This window comes from Myripristis murdjan, chromosome 21 (genome assembly GCF_902150065.1).
Source record: "Myripristis murdjan chromosome 21, fMyrMur1.1, whole genome shotgun sequence".
In the NCBI taxonomy this organism is placed as follows: Eukaryota; Metazoa; Chordata; class Actinopteri; order Holocentriformes; family Holocentridae; genus Myripristis; species Myripristis murdjan.
This window is the reverse complement of record NC_044000.1, coordinates 25,576,677-25,596,675: the sequence shown is the minus strand read 5'-3', so window position 1 is coordinate 25,596,675 and position 19,999 is coordinate 25,576,677. Positions and strand designations below refer to the sequence as shown.

The 19,999-nt window shown below is 46.7% G+C and overlaps 1 protein-coding gene across 1 annotated transcript in view; it reads left to right on the top strand.

Annotated features, from left to right (window-relative positions):
- The window catches only part of ttn.1 (titin, tandem duplicate 1), a 202,656-nt gene that overhangs the window by 149,566 nt on the left and 33,091 nt on the right, over positions 1 to 19,999 (top strand). Inside the window, 10 exon segments of the mRNA XM_030081335.1 lie at positions 69 to 351; positions 487 to 794; positions 911 to 1,015; positions 1,363 to 1,560; positions 1,721 to 2,017; positions 2,122 to 2,709; positions 2,889 to 3,191; positions 3,435 to 10,081; positions 10,136 to 16,630; positions 16,688 to 19,942. Coding sequence (XP_029937195.1) covers positions 69 to 351; positions 487 to 794; positions 911 to 1,015; positions 1,363 to 1,560; positions 1,721 to 2,017; positions 2,122 to 2,709; positions 2,889 to 3,191; positions 3,435 to 10,081; positions 10,136 to 16,630; positions 16,688 to 19,942 — 18,479 coding nt within the window.

The window sequence follows — 19,999 nt, the reverse complement described above, 5'->3', positions numbered from 1 at the left end:
TCTAACCATTGCATCTTTAGGATATTATTCTGGCACTGTGTTATAATCCCTTTTCTTCTTCTCTGCAGTTCTTCCTAGCTGTGACCTGCGGGAGCTACCCAACATGTGCTACATTGCCAAGGAAGGCAGCACAGTACGCCTGAAGATTCCCATCATCGGCAAGCCTACCCCCAAAGTCTCCTGGAAGAAGGGAGAGGATGAGGACCTGACGGACACCGGCCGGGTCTGTGCTGAATCGTCTGCTGTCAACACCACCTTGTTGATCAGGGACTGCCAGAGGAGTGATGCATCCAAATACACCATCACACTGAGGAACAGTGCTGGAAGCAAGGAGTCCACCATCTTCATCAGGTAGACTTGGCTTAGCAACAGGACTGAGTTCAATTTACTTTGAGCTCAATCAGGTCAACATGTAAGAGAATCTTGGCTAATAAAAAAATACTTAAGTTGTCAATTAACGTTTTGATACCTCCCCTCGTCCTTCAGGGTGGTGGGCAAACCTGGTATCCCTGTTCAGCCCATCAAGTTCAAGGATGTGACTGCTGATGGTGCTACACTGAAGTGGGGTGCTCCCAAGGATGATGGTGGCTCAGAGATCACCAACTACATCCTGGAGAAGAGGGACTCCATCACCAACATGTGGGTGACTGTCTCCTCTGCTGTGGAGACCAACACCATGAGGGTGACTGGTCTCCACGAGGGAACAGAGTACATCTTCAGAGTCTGTGCCGAGAACAAGTATGGCATTGGAGAAGGCCTCAAGTCTGAGCCCATCGTTGCCAAACATCCATTCAGTAAGTGACTGTGAAGTTGTCTGTTAGTCTTGTAGAGCCGGAATAGTATTCTGTCTTGAATTGTAAAGCAAAGAAATGGAGACTGTACTGACTGTGATGTCCCTGTTTTACCCCAGACGTTCCTGATGCCCCTCCTCCACCTCAGATAATAAGCATGCGTCATGACTCCGCCTACCTAGCCTGGAATGACCCCAGGAAGACTGGAGGATCTCCCATCACAGGTACTGTCAGCTGTCTGCTACCGCCACAGTCTGGATTAAGCTGTCAATTGTTTCAGTAAAACCCTGTCATTTTGGGATTATAATGTACTATCTGAGCAGTTATTGAGATATTGACCATCAAATATTTTGACATTGGTATCCATGTACTTTCTACATTTTTAACACAATAAGGTTATTTTTTAAAAGTCAGACCACACAAGCTTGAAGTATAAATTAAAGATCATAAATATTTGGATAATTCAGTGTTGATTCAATTAAAAAAGGACACATCCTTTTAGATGCCACACTACAAATAAACAAAGTCTCAAGGCCAACTTTAACCATATCCCTCTTGTTTTCGTGTTCAGGGTACCATGTTGAATTTAAGGAGAGGAACAGTATGTTGTGGAAGAGGTCAAATCAGGCTGCCCTGAGGATGAAGGAGCACAAGGTGACTGGGCTGACTGAGGGCCTGGAGTATGAGTTCAGGGTCTTGGCCATTAACCTGGCTGGTATTGGCAGACCAAGCGCTCCCACTGACTCCCATGTTGCTCTGGATCCCATTGGTAAGAGACAAATATTAACTGTGCACTTGCATTACACCTGCCATATTAATTATAGGTGAAAATGCAGGACTATAGACGTCTGACTGGACAGAGAAAGGCACAACATTTTTTTGTTCTCTATTTACATTTACATGTTTCATGTTTTTCCCTCTCTGCTCAGATGCCCCTGGTAAGCCAGATGTAATCAGCATCACCAGGAGCACCGTGACCCTCCACTGGACTGAGCCACAGTTCGACGGCGGTCACAGGCTGACGGGCTATATCGTTGAGAGGCGTGACCTACCTTCAAAGATCTGGGTGAAAGCCAACAATGTCAACGTTGTGGAGCCTGCATTCACTGTAAAGGATCTGCAGGAGGGCTGCAAATATGAGTTCAGAGTCAGGGCCAAGAATGCTGCTGGCGCTCTCAGCCCACCCTCCGAACAGACTGACACTCTAATCTGTAGAGATGAATACCGTGAGATAAAAATTCAAACGTTGCTTGAACACTAAGATTTTCATTCATATAATGCAATTCTTTCAGTGATACTGTTTTTACATGCTTCTTTTTGCATCCAACAGAGGCACCAGTCATCATCATTGACTCTCAAGTGAAGGAGGGTCTGACAGTCCGGGCTGGTGATACAATTGTCATCACTGCCACTAGTATTCTGGGCAAACCTGCTCCAACATCATGCTGGTCTAAGGGAGGAAAGTATTTCAAGCCCTCTGACATTGTTCAGATTGAATCCACTGCTACTTCATCCACACTGTCCATCAAATATGCTAGTAGGAAGGACTCAGGGGAGTACACCATCACTGCCAGCAACCCCTTCGGTGTGAAGGAGGAAAATGTCAAGGTGAAGGTCCTGGATGTTCCTGGCATTCCTGGTCCCATTGAGTGTAGTGGTGTTTCCTCTGAAAAGGTCACCTTGACCTGGACAGCTCCCACTGAGGATGGAGGCTCTCCTATCAAGTACTACACCCTGGAAAAGAGGGAAACCAGCCGGCTGCTCTGGACTCTCCTGGAAGAGAGGGTGATGGACTGTCATTACGTGGCTAACAAGCTCATCCAGGGCAATGAGTACATCTTCAGAGTCTCAGCTGTCAACCACTACGGTGCCAGTGAGGCATCTCACTCTGAGCCTGTCAAGATGGTTGACAGATTTGGTACGTAAATTTGGTTTCTAACCCTTTTACATTACATCTGACATGTGTTTCTGCTTATGATGTCATCAATTATAGGACTATAAAAAACAGAGCCTATTTCCAAAAACTATGTCACCTCTGTCAATGTAACTGTAGTGTAGAATTTCTTCATGAATGTGCTGTCTGTTCTGTGTGTGTAGGTCCCCCTGGCCCACCATCCAAACCAGAGGTTGATAATGTCAGTGGACATTCAGCTACTGTGACTTGGAAGAGACCAGCTGAGGATGGAGGAAGTGACATCATAGGTTACTGTGTTGAAAAGAAAGAGAAGAAAGCCATGAGATGGGTCAGGGCATCTAAGAAGTCCATTGTTGAGCTCAGCTATGAAGTTAAGGGTCTCACTGAGGGCATCGAATACGAGTTCCGCGTTCTTGCTGAGAACAGAGCCGGCTTTGGAGAGCCAAGTGAACCATCTATGCCTGTTACAACTAAAGTTGTTGCCTGTGAGTAGGAAAAAAAAAACATAATTGCCAAGAGTAAAGTTTGTAAGTAAGAAAAGTTATAAGAAATGTCTGTATACCTAGGTATACACCTAGGTACCCAAATTCAGTTCTATTTCACCAGAAGACTATGTATCAGGAAGACAGTTAAAAGACTGGTGCTACAAATGAGAACATATTTATTACTCAATATTCTGTTTTATCATTTTGTGTTAAATGCTTAATCACTTCTTTTGCATGTTTCAGATGTGCCAGGACCTCCGGTTAACCCAAGAGTTACAGACACAACCAAAACCACTGCCACTCTGAACTGGGGCAAACCCCTTGAGGATGGTGGACTTCCAGTCACTGGATATGTGATTGAGCACCAGAAGGACGGAACAGAGGAATGGGTTAAGGACACCCCATCCTCTCCACTTAGGATCACAGAGTTTGTTGTACCTGAGCTGGAAACTGGAGCAAAATACCACTTCAGAATCAGTGCTGTGAATGCTGTGGGTGTGGGTGAAGCTGCTCAGACTCAGGAACTGGTTGAGATTGTGGAACGTGCAGCAGAGCCTGATCTGGAGCTTGATGTTGAGTTGAGAAGAACTCTGGTTGTCAGGGCTGGCTGTTCCATTCGCCTCTTTGTGCCAATCAAGGGGCGCCCTACTCCTACAGTCACCTGGACCAAGGAAGGTGGTCCTGTCCCGCGGGCCGTCATTGACAGCACTGAGTCATTCACTATGCTGATCATCCCTGACAGTTCAAGAATTGATGCAGGCAAATATGAGTTGACCCTTGAAAACTCAGCTGGAAAGAAGAGTGCCTCTATTAATGTGAGAGTTTTGGATACACCTGGACCTCCACTTAATCTGAAGCCAGTGAAGATCGACAAGGAGAGCATCACTCTTAAGTGGGAGATGCCTCTCATTGATGGTGGAGCCAAGATCACAAACTATGTTATTGAGAAGAGAGAATCAACACGGAAAGCTTATGCAACCATTATTACAAATTGCCCAACCACTTCTGTCAGGATTCCTGAGCTGGGTGAGGGCTGTGAATACTACTTCAGGGTGTCTGCTGAGAATGAGTATGGCATTGGTGAGGCAGTTGAGACAACTGATCCAATTCGTGCATCCCAGACACCTACTGCTCCAGAGAGTATCATTCCCACTGACATCACCAAAAACTCTGTAAGTCTAGCATGGACCAAACCTAAGCATGATGGTGGAAGTAGAATTACTGGATATGTTCTAGAAGCCCAGAAGAAGGGAACTGATCAGTGGGCTCATGTAACCACAGTCAAGACCATGGACTTCACAGTGAAGAATCTCAATGAGAATGAAGAATATATCTTCCGTGTAATGGCTGTCAACCATTCTGGCAGGAGTGCTCCTCGTGAAAGCAAGCCCATTGTTGTCAAGGATTCCACTTCCCTGCCAGAGTTTGACCTGCGTGGTGTGTGCCAGAAGACTGTCATTGCCAAGGCAGGAGATGACATCAAGGTTGAGATTCCCATCATGGGACGTCCTAGGCCAACTGTCTCTTGGCAGAAGGATGGCGGAGCCCTGAAACTTACTCAGAGAACCAATGTGGAGAGCACTGCTGCAACTGTTATCCTCACCATCAATGAATGCATCAGAGCTGACAGTGGCGTATACACTATGACAGGAAAGAACATCATCGGCTCGGTGTCAGACAACATCATCGTCAAAGTACATGATGTTCCTGGGCCACCCAAGGGACCAGTTAAGATTGTGGAGATATCTCGAACCTATTGCATCTTTGCATGGGACCCTCCTGAGAATGATGGAGGTGTTCCCATCAACAACTATGTAATTGAGATCAGAGACACTACTACCCAGACATGGACTGAGCTATCCTGCACTATCATTCGTACCATGTTCAAAGCCATACGTCTGACTACTGGATCAGAATACCAGTTCAGAGTGAAGGCTAAGAACAGATATGGCGTTGGACCTCCCATCACCTCAGAGTCAGTGGTTGCTGCTTATCCATTCAAGGTTCCTGGACCTCCTGGTACTCCTAAGGTTGTTGCCTTTACCAAGGACACAATGACAATTGGTTGGAATGAGCCTGTGTCTGATGGTGGAAACGAGGTTATTGGATATCATGTTGAAAGAAAAGAGAGAAGCAGTATCATGTGGCAGAGGGTCAGTAAAGCATTAGTGAAAGGAAACATTTTCAAATCCACAGGGCTTGAAGATGGAGGTGCCTATGAGTTCCGTGTCATGGCTGAAAACATGGCTGGAATTGGTAAGCCAAGCAAAGCCTCAGAGCCAGTGCTGGCCTTGGACCCTGTAGACCCACCGGGTCAGCCTGTTCCCATTTATGTCAACAAGAACTCCATCACCATTCAGTGGACAAAGCCTGAATATGATGGTGGCTTTAAGATCACTGGCTACACAGTGGAGAAGAGAGACCTGCCTGCTGGTCGCTGGATCAGAGCCAACTTTACCAACATCATTGAGACAACATTTACTGTCAGTGGATTAACTCAGGATGCCTCCTATGAGTTCCGTGTCATAGCCAGAAATTCAGCTGGTGCAATCAGCATGCCGTCTGAGCCTTCAGATCCAATTATCTGCAAAGATGACATTATTGAGCCACGTATTATGGTTGATGCCATCTTTAAGGATGTTGTCCTTCTGAAAGCAGGGGAAACCTTCAAGCTTGATGCTGACATTGCTGGTCAACCAATCCCATCCATGGTTTGGACCAAGAATGGAAAAGAGATTGAGAACACAATGAAACTTGAGGTTAGGTTCACTGAACTTACAACTACTCTGATTAACAAGGACTCTGTCAGAACAGATGGAGGAGAATTTGTTCTGACTGCTACTAATGTTGGTGGATTTGCTAAGCACATCTTTAATGTTAGAGTGCTGGACAGGCCTGGACCACCAAGCGGACCTCTGAAGGTGTCTGAGGTCACAGCTGACAACTGTGTACTAACGTGGGCTCCACCTGCTGATGATGGCGGTGCCAAGATTGAAGGATATGTGATTGAGAAGCGTGAATCAAGCAGGTTGGCATGGACCAACGTTGCTTCAGACCTGCAAGGCATGCAATACAAGGTGACTAAGCTTCTCAAAGGAAATGAATACATCTTCAGAGTGATGGCAGTAAACAAATATGGACTTGGTGAGCCTCTTGATTCAGAGCCCACTATTGCAGACAACCCATACGTGGTTCCAGATCCTCCACAGAATCCTGAAGTGACAGCTATCACTAAGGACTCAATGTTTATTATGTGGCAAGCACCTAAGAGTGATGGAGGCAGCCCCATCACTAGCTACAACATTGAAAGAAAAGACAGAATTGGCCTCCGCTGGGTGAAGTGCAACAAGAGGAAGGTTAAAGATCTACAGTTCAAAGCAACAGGTCTTGTTGTGGGGCATGAATATGAATTCAGAGTAATTGCTGAGAATGCTGCTGGATTGAGTGCACCAAGTGCCCCAAGTCCATTCTATAAGGCAACAGATACACTGTATCAACCAGGACCTCCATGCAACCCCAGAATCCTGGACACAACCAAGTCCTCGATTACTGTCGCCTGGAACAAACCTGTATATGATGGTGGCTCTGACATCACTGGCTACATTGTGGAAACCTGCATCCCATCTGAAAAGGAGGAAGGGGAGGAATGGACCATTGTGACACCTAAAGAGGGACTCCTTGCCACCTCATTCACCATTATAAACCTTAAGGAAAACCAGGAGTACAAGATTAACATCTCTGCTGTCAACAGTGAAGGAATTGGAGAGGCAGCATCTGTGCCTGGGAACCCTAAGGCTGAGGACAGACTCCTCCCACCTGAAATTGACTTGGATGCTGAGCTCCGAAAGGTTGTCAGCCTTAGAGCCTGCTGCTCACTTAGACTGTTTGTACCCATCAGAGGCAGACCAGCACCTCAGGCAAAATGGACTAAAGAGGATGGTGAGCCTATTGAGAGAGCAACCATTGAGAGCACAACGTCATTCACATCACTTGTAATTGAAAATGTCAACAGATTTGACAGTGGAAAGTACAACCTCACAGTTGAGAACAGCTCTGGATCTAAGGCAGTTACTGTCCAGGTCAAGGTGCTTGATACACCAAGTGCCCCGCAGAATCTGAAGATTAGTGCTGTCACAAAGGAATCTGTCACTCTTATCTGGGATCCTCCAGTAAATGATGGTGGCGTTAAGATTAAGAACTACATTGTTGAAAAACGGGAGTCTACAAGGAAAGCATATGCCACTGTCAATGCTAACTGCCATCATACCACCTTCACAGTTGATCAGCTTCAGGAAGGATGCAACTATTACTTCAGAGTTCTGGCTGAGAATGAATATGGCATTGGCCTGCCTATTGAGACAGGAGAATCAGTCAAGGTTTCTGAGAAACCACAACCACCAGGCAAAATTACTCTGAAAGATGTTACCAAAAACAGTGTCACTCTGTCCTGGGAGAAACCAGAACATGATGGAGGCAGCAGAGTGGGCTGTTATGTTGTTGAGATCCAGCCCAAGGGTGTTGAAAAGTGGAGCCAGGCTCTAATTGTGAAAGAAACAGAAGCTACTGTAAGTGGACTCAATGCAGGTGAAGAATACATGTTCCGTGTATCAGCAAGAAATGAGAAGGGAACCAGTGACCCACGACAAATTGGTGTACCTGTGATTGTCAAGGACCTTGTGATTGCTCCAGCTGCCAAGCTGCTGTTTAACACATTCAGTGTGCTGGCAGGAGAGGACCTGACAGTGGAAGTTCCATACATTGCACGTCCTAAAGCAGCTGTCTCCTGGGTGAAAGATGGTCAGCCTTTGAAGAGAACTACGAGAGTGAACTTTGGTGCCACAGACAAAATGCTGAACCTTACTATTAAAGAGGCTGCTAAAGACGATGTTGGCCACTATCTTATCACTCTCAGCAACACAGCAGGAGAGACTACAGCAGACATTGGCATTGTTGTTCTTGACAAACCAGGTCAGCCAGGTGGTCCAGTTAAGGTGGAGCAGGTCACTGCTGATAGTGTAACCATTTCCTGGAACCCACCAGAGTATGATGGTGGTTGCACCATCAACAACTATATTGTAGAGAAGAGAGACACATCTGCCACTAACTGGATGGTTGTATCTCCTAACCTAGCCAGGACCAAGACCAAGATAGGCAGGCTCAAGACCGGCTCTGAGTATCAGTTTAGAATCACAGCAGAAAACCGTTACGGAAAAGGTCCAGTTTTGGTCTCTGAGTGTGTTGTTGCTCAATACCCATACAAACTCCCAGGACCTCCAGGAACACCCTCAATTGCAGCCTCCACCAAAGACAGCATGGTGGTGGTATGGAATGAGCCTGTGAATGATGGTGGAAGCACTATTCTGGGCTATCATCTTGAACGCAAAGAGAGGAATAGCATACTGTGGATTAAACTTAACAAGTCTCTCATCACTGACCAAACCTTCAAGACTACTGGCCTAGAACCAGGAATGGAATATGAATACAGAGTTTATGCTGAAAACATTGTTGGAATAGGCAAGGTGAGCAAAGTGTCTGAGGGTCACATTGCTAGAGATCCTTGTGATCCCCCTGGCACTCCTGAGGCCACCAAGATTACAAAAGACTCTGTGACTATTGTCTGGACCAAGCCTGAGTATGATGGTGGTGCAAAGGTCACAGGATATGTTGTGGAGAAGAAGGAGCTGCCTGAGGGTCGCTGGTTGAAGGCTAACTTCACTAATGTCATTGAGACAGAATATGTCGCCACAGGGCTTGTGGAGAACCAGCAGTATGAGTTTAGAGTCATTGCCAGAAATGCTGCTGGTGTTTTCAGTGGTCCTTCTTACAGCACTGGGCCCATCACTGCCAAAGATGAGATTGAGCCACCACGCATTAGCATTGACCCAGAATACACACAGACTATTGTAATCAATGCTGGAGACAGCTTTAAGATTGATGCAGATGTCCATGGTAAACCATTGCCCTCTATTCACTGGATGAAAGGAGAGCAAGAATTGGGTAACACAATTCATAGAGAGATTAAGAACACAAGCACACAAGCATGTATCACTGTGAAGGAGGCTAAACTTGTTGATGGAGGCCAGTACACTCTACTGCTGAAGAATCCAGGTGGAGAGAAGGCTGTACAGATTAATGTGGTTGTTCTAGACAAACCTGGAGAACCACAAGGCCCTCTGGTTGTCACAGGCATTACTAAAGATAGATGCTGTCTTGCTTGGAAACCACCACTGCAAGATGGTGGCAGCAAGATTTCACACTATATTGTGGAGAGGAGAGAGACAAGCAGATTGATCTGGACTGTTATTGATCCCAAAGTGGAGAATATCTGTCTGAAGGTTTCTAAGCTCCTGGAGGGAAATGAGTACATCTTCAAAGTCCATGCTGTCAACCAGTTTGGTGTGGGTGCACCAATTGAGTCTGCTGCTGTCATAATCAAAGATCCATATGTACCACCTGAATCACCAAAAGGGTTGGAGGTATCAAATATAAAGAAGGATTCAATGGTGCTCACCTGGGAAGCTCCCACTGAAGATGGAGGCAGTCCTATCACTGGATATATCATTGAGAAGCATGATAAGGAGGGTGTGAGGTGGACCAGATGCAACATGAAGACAGTCACTGACTTAACTTTCAAGGTTGCTGGACTTCTGGAAAGCCATTGTTATGAATTCAGAGTTGCAGCTGAAAATGTCGCAGGAGTTGGTGAGCCAAGCTCCCCAACCGTGTACTACAAAGCTCTTGATCCCATATTTAGGCCTGGCCCACCACACAACCCTAAAGTTACTGACACAACCAAATCAACAGTATTCCTGTCATGGGGTAAGCCCATCTATGATGGTGGCTGTGAGATTCAGGGATACATTGTTGAGTGCTGCACAACTACAGTGTCAGCTGTGGCCCCTGCTGAACTCCCTGCTGCAGAAACCACAGAGGCACCTGCTGAGGAATGGATAATGTGCACACCACCAGCAGGCATCAAGAAAACCAAATTTGAAGTTGTAAACCTGAAGGAAAATCAGGCATACAAGTTTAGAGTCTGTGCCATTAACAAGGTTGGAGTTGGCGAGCATGCTGATGTCTCTGGAGCCATTGTTGCCCAAGACAGGACAGAGGAACCAGACCTTGACATTGACCCAGAGCTGCGGAAGATTGTGACTATTAAGGCTGGAGCCTCTCTGAGACTGTTCATTCCCATCAGAGGAAGGCCCACTCCTAGCATCAAGTGGGACAAAGATGAAGCTGTACTCAAAGAGACTGCTCAGGTTGAGGTGACCAGCAGCTACACCTCTCTTGTAATTGACAAGATGAGCAGACATGACAGTGGAAAATACACAGTCACTGCAGAGAACTCCAGTGGAACTAAGTCTGCTTTTGTTGTTGTTCGTGTTCTTGACACACCAAGTGCTCCAGTCAACCTGAAGGTCACAGAAGTAACAAACCACTCCGTGACACTGGCATGGGAAGCTCCTCAGTTAGATGGTGGATCCAAGATCAAAAACTACATTGTTGAAAAGAGAGAAAGCACACGTAAAACTTATGCAGCTGTGGTAACAAATTGCCATGCACTTTCATGGAAGATTGAGCCACTTCAGGAGGGCTGCAGTTATTACTTCAGAGTCCTTGCTGAAAATACACATGGTGTGGGCATACCTGCTGCAACTGTTGATCCTCTAAAGGTATCAGAGGTGCCTCAGTGCCCAAAGAGCTTGATTGTTACAGACCAAACCAAATCCAGTATCTCTTTGGCCTGGGAGAAGCCTGAGTATGATGGTGGTAGCAGAGTCATTCAGTACCTTCTTGAGGTGCAGCTTAAGGGCCAGGAAAAGTGGTCTGGTGTTAACACGTTCAAGACAATGGAGGCCACTGTTTCCAATCTGAACCAGGGAGAAGAGTATTTGTTCAGAGTCACAGCCATAAATGATAAAGGAAAGAGTGACCCCAGAGTCCTTGCTAGTCCAGTGATGGCCAAGGACTTGGTCTTTGAGCCAGAAATTAGACCTACATTCAGCAACTACAGTGTCAACGTGGGAAAAGATCTGAATGTTGACATCCCCATCTTTGGACGTCCTAAACCAACAATCTCATGGACTAAAGATGGCGCTCCTCTGAAGTTTACTACCAGAGTCAACATTATTAACACACCGACACATACAACACTGAGCATTAAGGAGGCAGCAGGTGATGATGGTGGCATGTACTGTATAAGTGCAACTAACTCATCTGGAAAGAAGGATGCCACAGTTGAAATTGTTGTTCTTGATAAGCCTGGCCCTCCATCAGGCCCAGTCAGGTTTGATGAAATCACAACAAGAAGTGTGACTATTTCATGGGACCCACCAAAACACAATGGTGGTTGCCAGATCTCTAACTACATTGTGCAGAAGAGAGATACTACTACCACAACATGGGAGAATGTCAGCATCAACTGTGCCAGAACGTCAATCAAAGTGCTTAAACTAAAGACTGGAGCCGAGTACCAGTTCAAAATCATTGCTCAGAACCGCTATGGAAAGAGTTATGGTCTGGATTCATCTGCTGTGGTGGCCCAGTACCCATACAGAGAGCCAGGTCCCCCAGGCACTCCCTTCATTTCCTCTCTGTCTAGGGATCACCAGATTGTTGAATGGCACGAGCCTGTCTCAGATGGTGGCAGCCCTGTCCTTGGTTACCATCTTGAAAGAAAAGAAAGAAACAGCATTCTCTGGGTCAAAATAAACAAAACACTCATTCATGAGACTAGTTTCAAGAGTTACCCCTTAGAAGAGGGTGTTGAATATGAGTACAGGGTTTATGCTGAGAATATTGTTGGCATTGGCAGGTGCAGTAAGATCTCTGAGGGCTGTGTTGCCCGTGACCCATGTGATCCTCCTGGCACACCACAAGCCATCCATGTCACCAAAGACACTATTGTCATTCAGTGGACCAAGCCTGAATATGATGGTGGCAGTAATATTACTGGCTACACTGTGGAGAAGCGAGATCTGCCAGAGGGCCGCTGGATTAGGGCAAACTTCACAAATATCATTGAGACCCAGTTCACTGTCACTGGCTTGACTGAAAACGCACAATATGACTTCAGAGTCATTGCTAAGAATGCTGTTGGTACCATTAGCAAGCCATCTTACAACAGTGGACCAATTATTGCAAGTGATGCCGTGGAAGCGCCCAAATTCTCCATTGACCCAGCATTCACCAAGACAATTGTCATCAATGCTGGCGAGACATTCAAGCTGGACGCTGATGTCCATGGCAAGCCACTGCCCACAATCCATTGGTTCAAGGATGAGAAGCCAGTTGAGAATACACTCAGACTGGAGATCAAAAATACAGAAAACCATGCTATGATTGTCATTAAGGACTGTGTCAGAGTTGATGGTGGACTTTACACTCTACAGCTGACAAATGTTGCTGGAACTGAAACAGTTCCATTCAAGGTTGTGGTCCTAGACAGGCCTTGCCCATGTGAAGGACCCCTCCACATCACCGGAGTAGCTGAGGATAGATGCACACTGGCATGGCGGGCCCCTCTGCATGATGGAGGCAGTGCTATTACACACTACATCATTGAAAGGAGAGAGACCAGCCGTCTAGCTTGGACTGTTGTTTCCAACAGCTGTGACACCACATGCTACAAAGTCACCAAACTGCTGGAAGGCAATGAGTATATGTTCCGTGTCATGGCAGTCAACTGCTATGGTGTCAGTGAGCCTCTGGAGTCTGGTGGAGTAATCATGAGGACTCCATTTGTTCCTCCTGGTCCACCTCATGTTGAGGATGTGTCTAACATTGCCCATGATGGTATGACCATCACCTGGTCTGCCCCTGAGAGTGACGGTGGCAGTGAGATTACCAGTTACATTATTGAAAAGAAGGACAGAGCTGGAATCAGATGGACAAGATGCAACAGGCAGAAGGTCACTGACCTCTCCTTCAGAGTTACAGGTCTCACCACTGACCATGAGTATGAGTTTAGAGTTGCTGCTGAGAATGTGACTGGAGTGGGAGAGCCAAGCCTGCCAACATCATACTACAAGGCCTGTGATCCCAAGTACAAGCCTGGTGCACCAGCACATGTGCATGTGATTGACTCCACAAAGAGCTCCATCACAGTGTCATGGGGCAAACCCCTGTCTGATGGTGGCACCACCATCCAAGGATACATTGTAGAAGTCTGCAAGGCTGAGGAGGAGGCGTGGACTATGGTTACTCCAGCCACTGGCCTGCGTGTCAACAAATATGAAATTACCAAACTCACTGAGGGTCAGGAATATAAGATCCAAGTGTGTGCTCTGAACAAATTGGGAGTTGGTGAGCCAGCTTCCATCTCAGGAACAGCTAAGCCTGAGGAAAGGACAGAACCACCACAGATCCATCTGGACTCTGAGCTGAGGAAGGGTATCATTATGAAAGCCAAAGGATCTGTCAGAATCCATATTCCATTCAAGGGCAGACCAACTCCTGAGATTAAGTGGACTAAGGATGAGGGTGACCTGCCTGAAAAAGCAGTGGTTGAGAAGACTCTCCACTTCACACAGCTATCCATTGATTCATGCGACAGGGCCGATTCAGGAAAATATAACCTGACTGTAACCAACAGCAGTGGCTCTGTTTCTGAATTTGTCACCGTTAAAATCTTAGATACACCTGGGGCCCCTCTAAACCTTGTTGTGAAAGACATCAAAAGGGATTCTGTCACTCTTGTCTGGGACGCACCACTGATTGATGGAGGTTCCAAGATCAAGAACTATGTCATTGACAAACGTGAGTCAACCAGGAAGGCATATGCCAACGTATCCACCAAATGCACCAAGACAACATTCAAAGTTGAGAACCTGGTTGAAGGTGCTATGTACTACTTCAGAGTCATGGCTGAGAATGAATATGGAATTGGTCAGGCTGTTGAAACCAAGACAGCCTCTAAGGCCTCTGAGGTGCCTCTGCCTGTTGGAAAAGTCTTCCTCACTGATGTCACCAAAGTCAGTGCCTCTCTGGCTTGGGAGAAACCAGAGCATGATGGAGGCAGTAGAATTGCTGGCTACCTGATCGAGATGCAGCCTAAGGGCACAGATAAGTGGGGAGTTGCAACAAATACTAAGACATGTGAGGGCACTGTCACAGGCTTGACTGCAGGAACAGAATATCAGTTCCGTATCATTGCTTACAATGAGAAGGGAAAGAGTGATCCCAAGCCACTTGCTACACCTGTGATTGCCAGTGACATGACCATTGAGCCCAGCATTAAGATGCAGTTCAATACTTATAGCGTATTAGCTGGAAAGGATTTGAAACTGGAATTCTCTGTGCTTGGAAGGCCAAAACCTAGAGTTACTTGGACCAAGGATGGTCAGCCTCTGAAGGTAACATCAAGAGTTAATGTCCTTAACACTCAAACAACAAGTGGCATTCAGATTACTGAGGCAAGCAAGGAGGACTTTGGCAAATACACCATTACTGCAACTAATTCTGCTGGCACAATCACAGAGGATGTAGGCATCATTATCCTTGACAAACCTGGCCCATCAACAGGCCCAGTCAAAGTTATTGAGGTGAGCAACACCTTTGTCCATCTCTCCTGGGAGCCCCCTGAGTACACAGGTGGATGCCAGGTAAAGAACTATATTGTGGAGAAGAGAGATACCACCACCACAACATGGCAGACAGTCACTACACAGCTTGCTAGAACAGCTTATAAGGTCACCAAGCTGAAGACTGGTGCAGAATACCAGTTCAGAATCATAGCTGAAAACAGATATGGAAAGGGCGTGCCTCTTGACTCCAAGGCTATTGCTGTGCAGTACCCATATAAACCACCTGGGCCTCCAGGAACACCTTATGTCAAATCTGCAACCAAGGAGATGATGATAATTGAATGGAATGAGCCAGTCAATGATGGTGGTAGTGCAGTTATTGGTTACCATCTAGAAAGCAAAGAGAGGAGCAGCATTCTGTGGAACAAACTGAACAAGATTCTTATTGCTGATACTCAGTTCAAGATCTGCAATCTTGAGGAGGGTATTGGATATGAATTCAGGGTCTATGCTGAAAATATTGTTGGCATTGGCCGATGCAGCAAAGTATCTGAGTCCTTTGTTGCTCGTGACCCTTGTGATCCTCCTGGTGCTCCTGAAGCTGTAGCAATCTCTAAAAATCAAATTAAGATTCAGTGGACCAAGCCACAGTATGATGGTGGCAGCAAGGTGAATGGATATGTGGTTGAAAGGAAAGATCTAGCCTCTGCTGAGGGCCGCTGGGTAAGGGCAAATTTCACTAATATAATTGAGACTGAATATACCATCACTGGCCTGACAGAAAACGAGCAATATGAATTCAGAGTCATTGCCAGAAATGCAGCTGGAGTCTTCAGTGAGCCATCTGACAGCTCTGGGCCTATCACTGCTACTGATGAAATTGAACCACCAAGAGCCTCAATGGATCCCAAATACAAGGATGTCATTGTGATCAATGCTGGAGAAAACCTACTTCTTGATGCAGATATCTATGGCAAACCAGTCCCTGATGTTCTTTGGCTAAAGGAGGGCAAGGAGATGGAAAAGGCCCTGCGTTTTGAAGTGAAAAACACAGAGAAACGTGCAGCCATAACCATCAAGGATGTCACCAAGCTTGATAGTGGTCACTATGACCTTAGCCTCAAAAACCTTGGTGGTGTGAAGACCTTCCCCATCACTGTCAAGGTCTTGGATAAACCAGGTCCTCCTACTGGACCTATTAAGGTGACTGGAGTCATGGCTGACAGGTGCATCCTTTCCTGGTCTGAACCAACTCTAGACGGTGGAGCTAACATCACTCACTATATCCTGGAGAAGAGAGAGACCAGCAGGTTGTCCTGGACAGCAGCTGCACCTAAGATCCAGGCTTTGTACTATAAAGTAACCAACTTGATGGCTGGAAACGAATATATCTTCAGAGTAAGGGCAGTCAACAAATATGGTGTTGGTGACTATCTTGAGTCTGAGCCCATTATAGCACGCAATCCATACAAGCCACCTAGTGCTCCTGGAACGCCAGAGGCAAGTCAGATCACAAAGGACTCTATGGTTCTGTCATGGACCCCACCAGAGCAGACTGGTGGAACCGATATTGAGGGTTACCACCTCGAGAAGCGTGACAAAGATAGTGTTAGGTGGACCAAGTGCAACAGGCAAAAGCTGACTGACACCCACTTTAAGGTCACAGGTCTCATGACAGATCACTTCTATGAATTCCGTGTTGCTGCCGAGAATGAGGCTGGAATGGGAGACCTTAGTGAACTGTCCTTATTCTACAGAGCATGTGACGCCACCACACCACCCGGACCTCCACACCATCCCAAAGTCACAGACTACACTAAGTCATCTGTGTCTCTGTCCTGGGGAAAACCTGACTTTGATGGTGGTGCCTATATCAAGGGCTACATTGTTGAAATGAGGGAGTATACACCAGTGCCAGAACCAGCAGAAGAGGCAGAAGTGGCACCAGCAGTAGAGGCACCAGCTGAGAAGGAATGGACCATGTGTACTCCACCCACTGGCATTCAAGCCACTAAACTCAAAATCGCAGACCTCAAGGAAGGTGGAGAATACCAGTTCCGTGTCTGCGCCATCAATTCAGAGGGTGTAGGAGAGGCTGCTAATGTCCATGGCACTGTGGTCACTTCTGAGAGGGTAGAAGCACCAGAAATTGAGCTGGATGCTGACCTCAGAAGGGTGGTATCTGTACGTGCAGGTGGAACTCTGCGTCTGTTTGTCACCATCAGAGGAAGGCCCGAACCTGCCGTGAAATGGGAGAAGCTGGAAGGTGTTCTCACTGAGCATGCTGTGATTGAAGCCACAAGTTCATACACTATGCTTGTCATTGACAATGTCACCCGCTTTGACAGTGGCAAATACTCACTGACCTTGGAGAATGCCAGTGGTACCAAATCTGCCATTGTTGCTGTAAGAATTCTGGATACACCAAGTGCACCACAGAACTTTGCTGTCAAGGAGGTCAAGAAGGATTCAGTGACTCTTGCCTGGGATGTCCCACTCACTGATGGTGGCGCTAAAATCACAAACTACATTGTAGAAAAGAGAGAGTCTGTCAGGAAGGCCTACACTACTGTGACCAGCAATTGCACAGCCAACTCATTCAAGATTGAAGAGCTACCTGAGGGTGGCATTTTCTACTTCAGAGTCTGTGCTGTTAATGAATTTGGCCAAGGACAGATGGTTGAAACAAAAGAAGTTAAAGTGGCTGAGGTGCCTCTGCCACCAAGTAAGGTTACTTTGACTGATGTCACAAAGACCAGTGTGTCATTGGCATGGGAGAAGCCTGCTCATGATGGTGGAAGCAAAGTCATATGCTACAATGTCGAGTTTAAGCCTAAGAAAGGTGATAAGTGGGGCACAGCATGCACAGTTAAGGTGCCTGAAGCTACAGTTTCTAACCTAAATGCTAATGAAGCCTATTTATTCAGAGTTGTTGCAATTAACGAGAAGGGAAAGAGTGAGCCTAAGGATCTTGGTGTGCCCGTAGTTGCAAAGGATGTTGCAGTTGAGCCCTCTGTCAACCTGCTCTTCACCACATACTCTGTAAAAGCCGGCAAGGATCTGACTATTGAGGTTCCAGTAAGAGGTAGACCTAAGCCTGTTGTATCCTGGAAAAAGGATGGCCTTCCCCTGAAGCAAACCTCATCAGTGACCATTTTGAACAATGCAACCTCATCCAAGATTATCATCAAGGAGGCCACAAGAGAACATGTTGGAAAATATGAGATCACCCTGGCCAACACAGCTGGCACAGTCACAGCAGACATTGGAGTTGTTGTCCTTGATAAACCAGGTCCACCTAAAGGTATTAAGGTGGATGCTGTGACCTCAGACAGCATCACACTGTCCTGGTCTCCACCAGATTATGATGGTGGGTGCTCAATTAGCAACTACATCGTTGAGAAGAGAGATACAAACACACAAGAATGGCAAATGGCAGCAAGCAATGTTGCTAGAACAGCTTTCAAGGCTGGCCGTCTGACACATGGAGCAGAGTACCAGTTCCGCATCTATGCTGTCAACCGTTATGGAAAGAGCACATATCTTGATTCACCTGGAATCACTGCCCAGTACAACTTCAAACAACCCGGGCCTCCTTCCACTCCAATAGTTAAATTGGCGACCAAATCTTATATGGTGGTTACCTGGAATGAACCTGTAAATGATGGTGGTAGTGCTGTTCTGGGATACCATCTGGAGAGGAAGGAGCGTACCAGCATCCTTTGGACAAAGATGAACCGTGGTATGATCAAGGACACAGAGTACAAAGTCAACAACATTGAGGAGGGCATGATGTATGAGTATCGTGTCTATGCTGAGAACATTGCTGGTATTGGTAAATGCAGTAAGGCCTGTGAAGCAGTAGCAGCCAGAGATCCATGTGATCCTCCAGGCACACCTGTGGTCACCGCTGTGACCAGGACATCTGTCTCCTTGTCTTGGGCTAAACCTGAGTATGATGGTGGAGCCAAGGTTTCTGGCTACATCATTGAGCGCAGAGACCTTCCTGAAGGTCGCTGGACAAGGTGCAACTTCACCAATGTGCCAGAGACTTACTATGATGTGACAGGCCTCACAGAGAATTGCCAGTATGATTTCCGTGTTATTGCTAAGAATGCAGCTGGATTGTTCAGTGAGCCATCTGACAACACTGGTTCCATCACTGTGAAGGATGATGTAGACCCACCGCGCATCATGATGGATGTCAAGTTCAGAGACACAGTGGTGGTAAAGGCAGGAGAAACTCTGAAAATCTATGCTGACCTTGCTGGACGCCCTGCTCCTGTCATTTCCTGGACTAAGGATGGCAAGGAGATTGAGCTGAGGGCAAGAATCCAGATTGTTTCTACAGACACCAGCACCTCTGTCATTGTGAAGGATTGCATCAGAAGAGATTCTGGCCAGTATGCCTTGACTCTACAGAACATTGCCGGCACAGTCACCATGCCAGTCAACTGCATGATTCTTGACAAGCCAGGGCCGTCTGCAGGACCTTTGCAGATCACAGGTCTCACAGCTGAGGAATGCACTCTGTCATGGGGTCCACCTCAGGAGACTGGAGGTGCTGAGATCACTCATTATGTTGTTGAAAAACGCGAGACCAGCCGCCTGGCATGGACATTGGTGAAGGGAGACCTCACAAAAACATACTACAAGGTCACAGGACTACTCAAGGGCAATGAGTATATATTTAGGGTTTTGGCTGTCAACAAGTATGGACTTGGAGAGGCCCTAGAAAGTGAAGCTATAAAGGTTACAGATCCATACACATTCCCCTCTGCTCCCACTAGTGTTGAGGTCACTGCTGTAACTGGGGATTCTATGACCCTAACCTGGTGCAAGCCAGTCAATGATGGTGGTAGTCCTATCACAGGATATGTGATTGAGCGCCGTGAGAAGACAGGAATGCGCTGGGTCCGTGTGAACAGAGAACCTGTTGTTGAATGCAGCACAATAGCAACTAAACTGCGCAAGGGTTGTGATTATGACTTCAGAGTCTTTGCTGAAAATGCTGCTGGCCTGAGTCCTCCAAGTGACACGTCTGCATCTTTCAGAGCAGAGGATGCGCTTGTTGTTCCTTCACGCCCAACCAAGCCAAAGATCCTCAATTCAACCAAAGACACTGTAACCATTGCCTGGAAACCACCAACAGCTGATGGTGGTGCTCCCATTCTCGGATACAGTGTAGAATATAGAGACTACATCCACAAACCAAAACCAGAGGTGGCAGAAGATGAAGAGGAGGAAGAGGAGGAGTATGAGGAAGAGGTGCCTGAATCC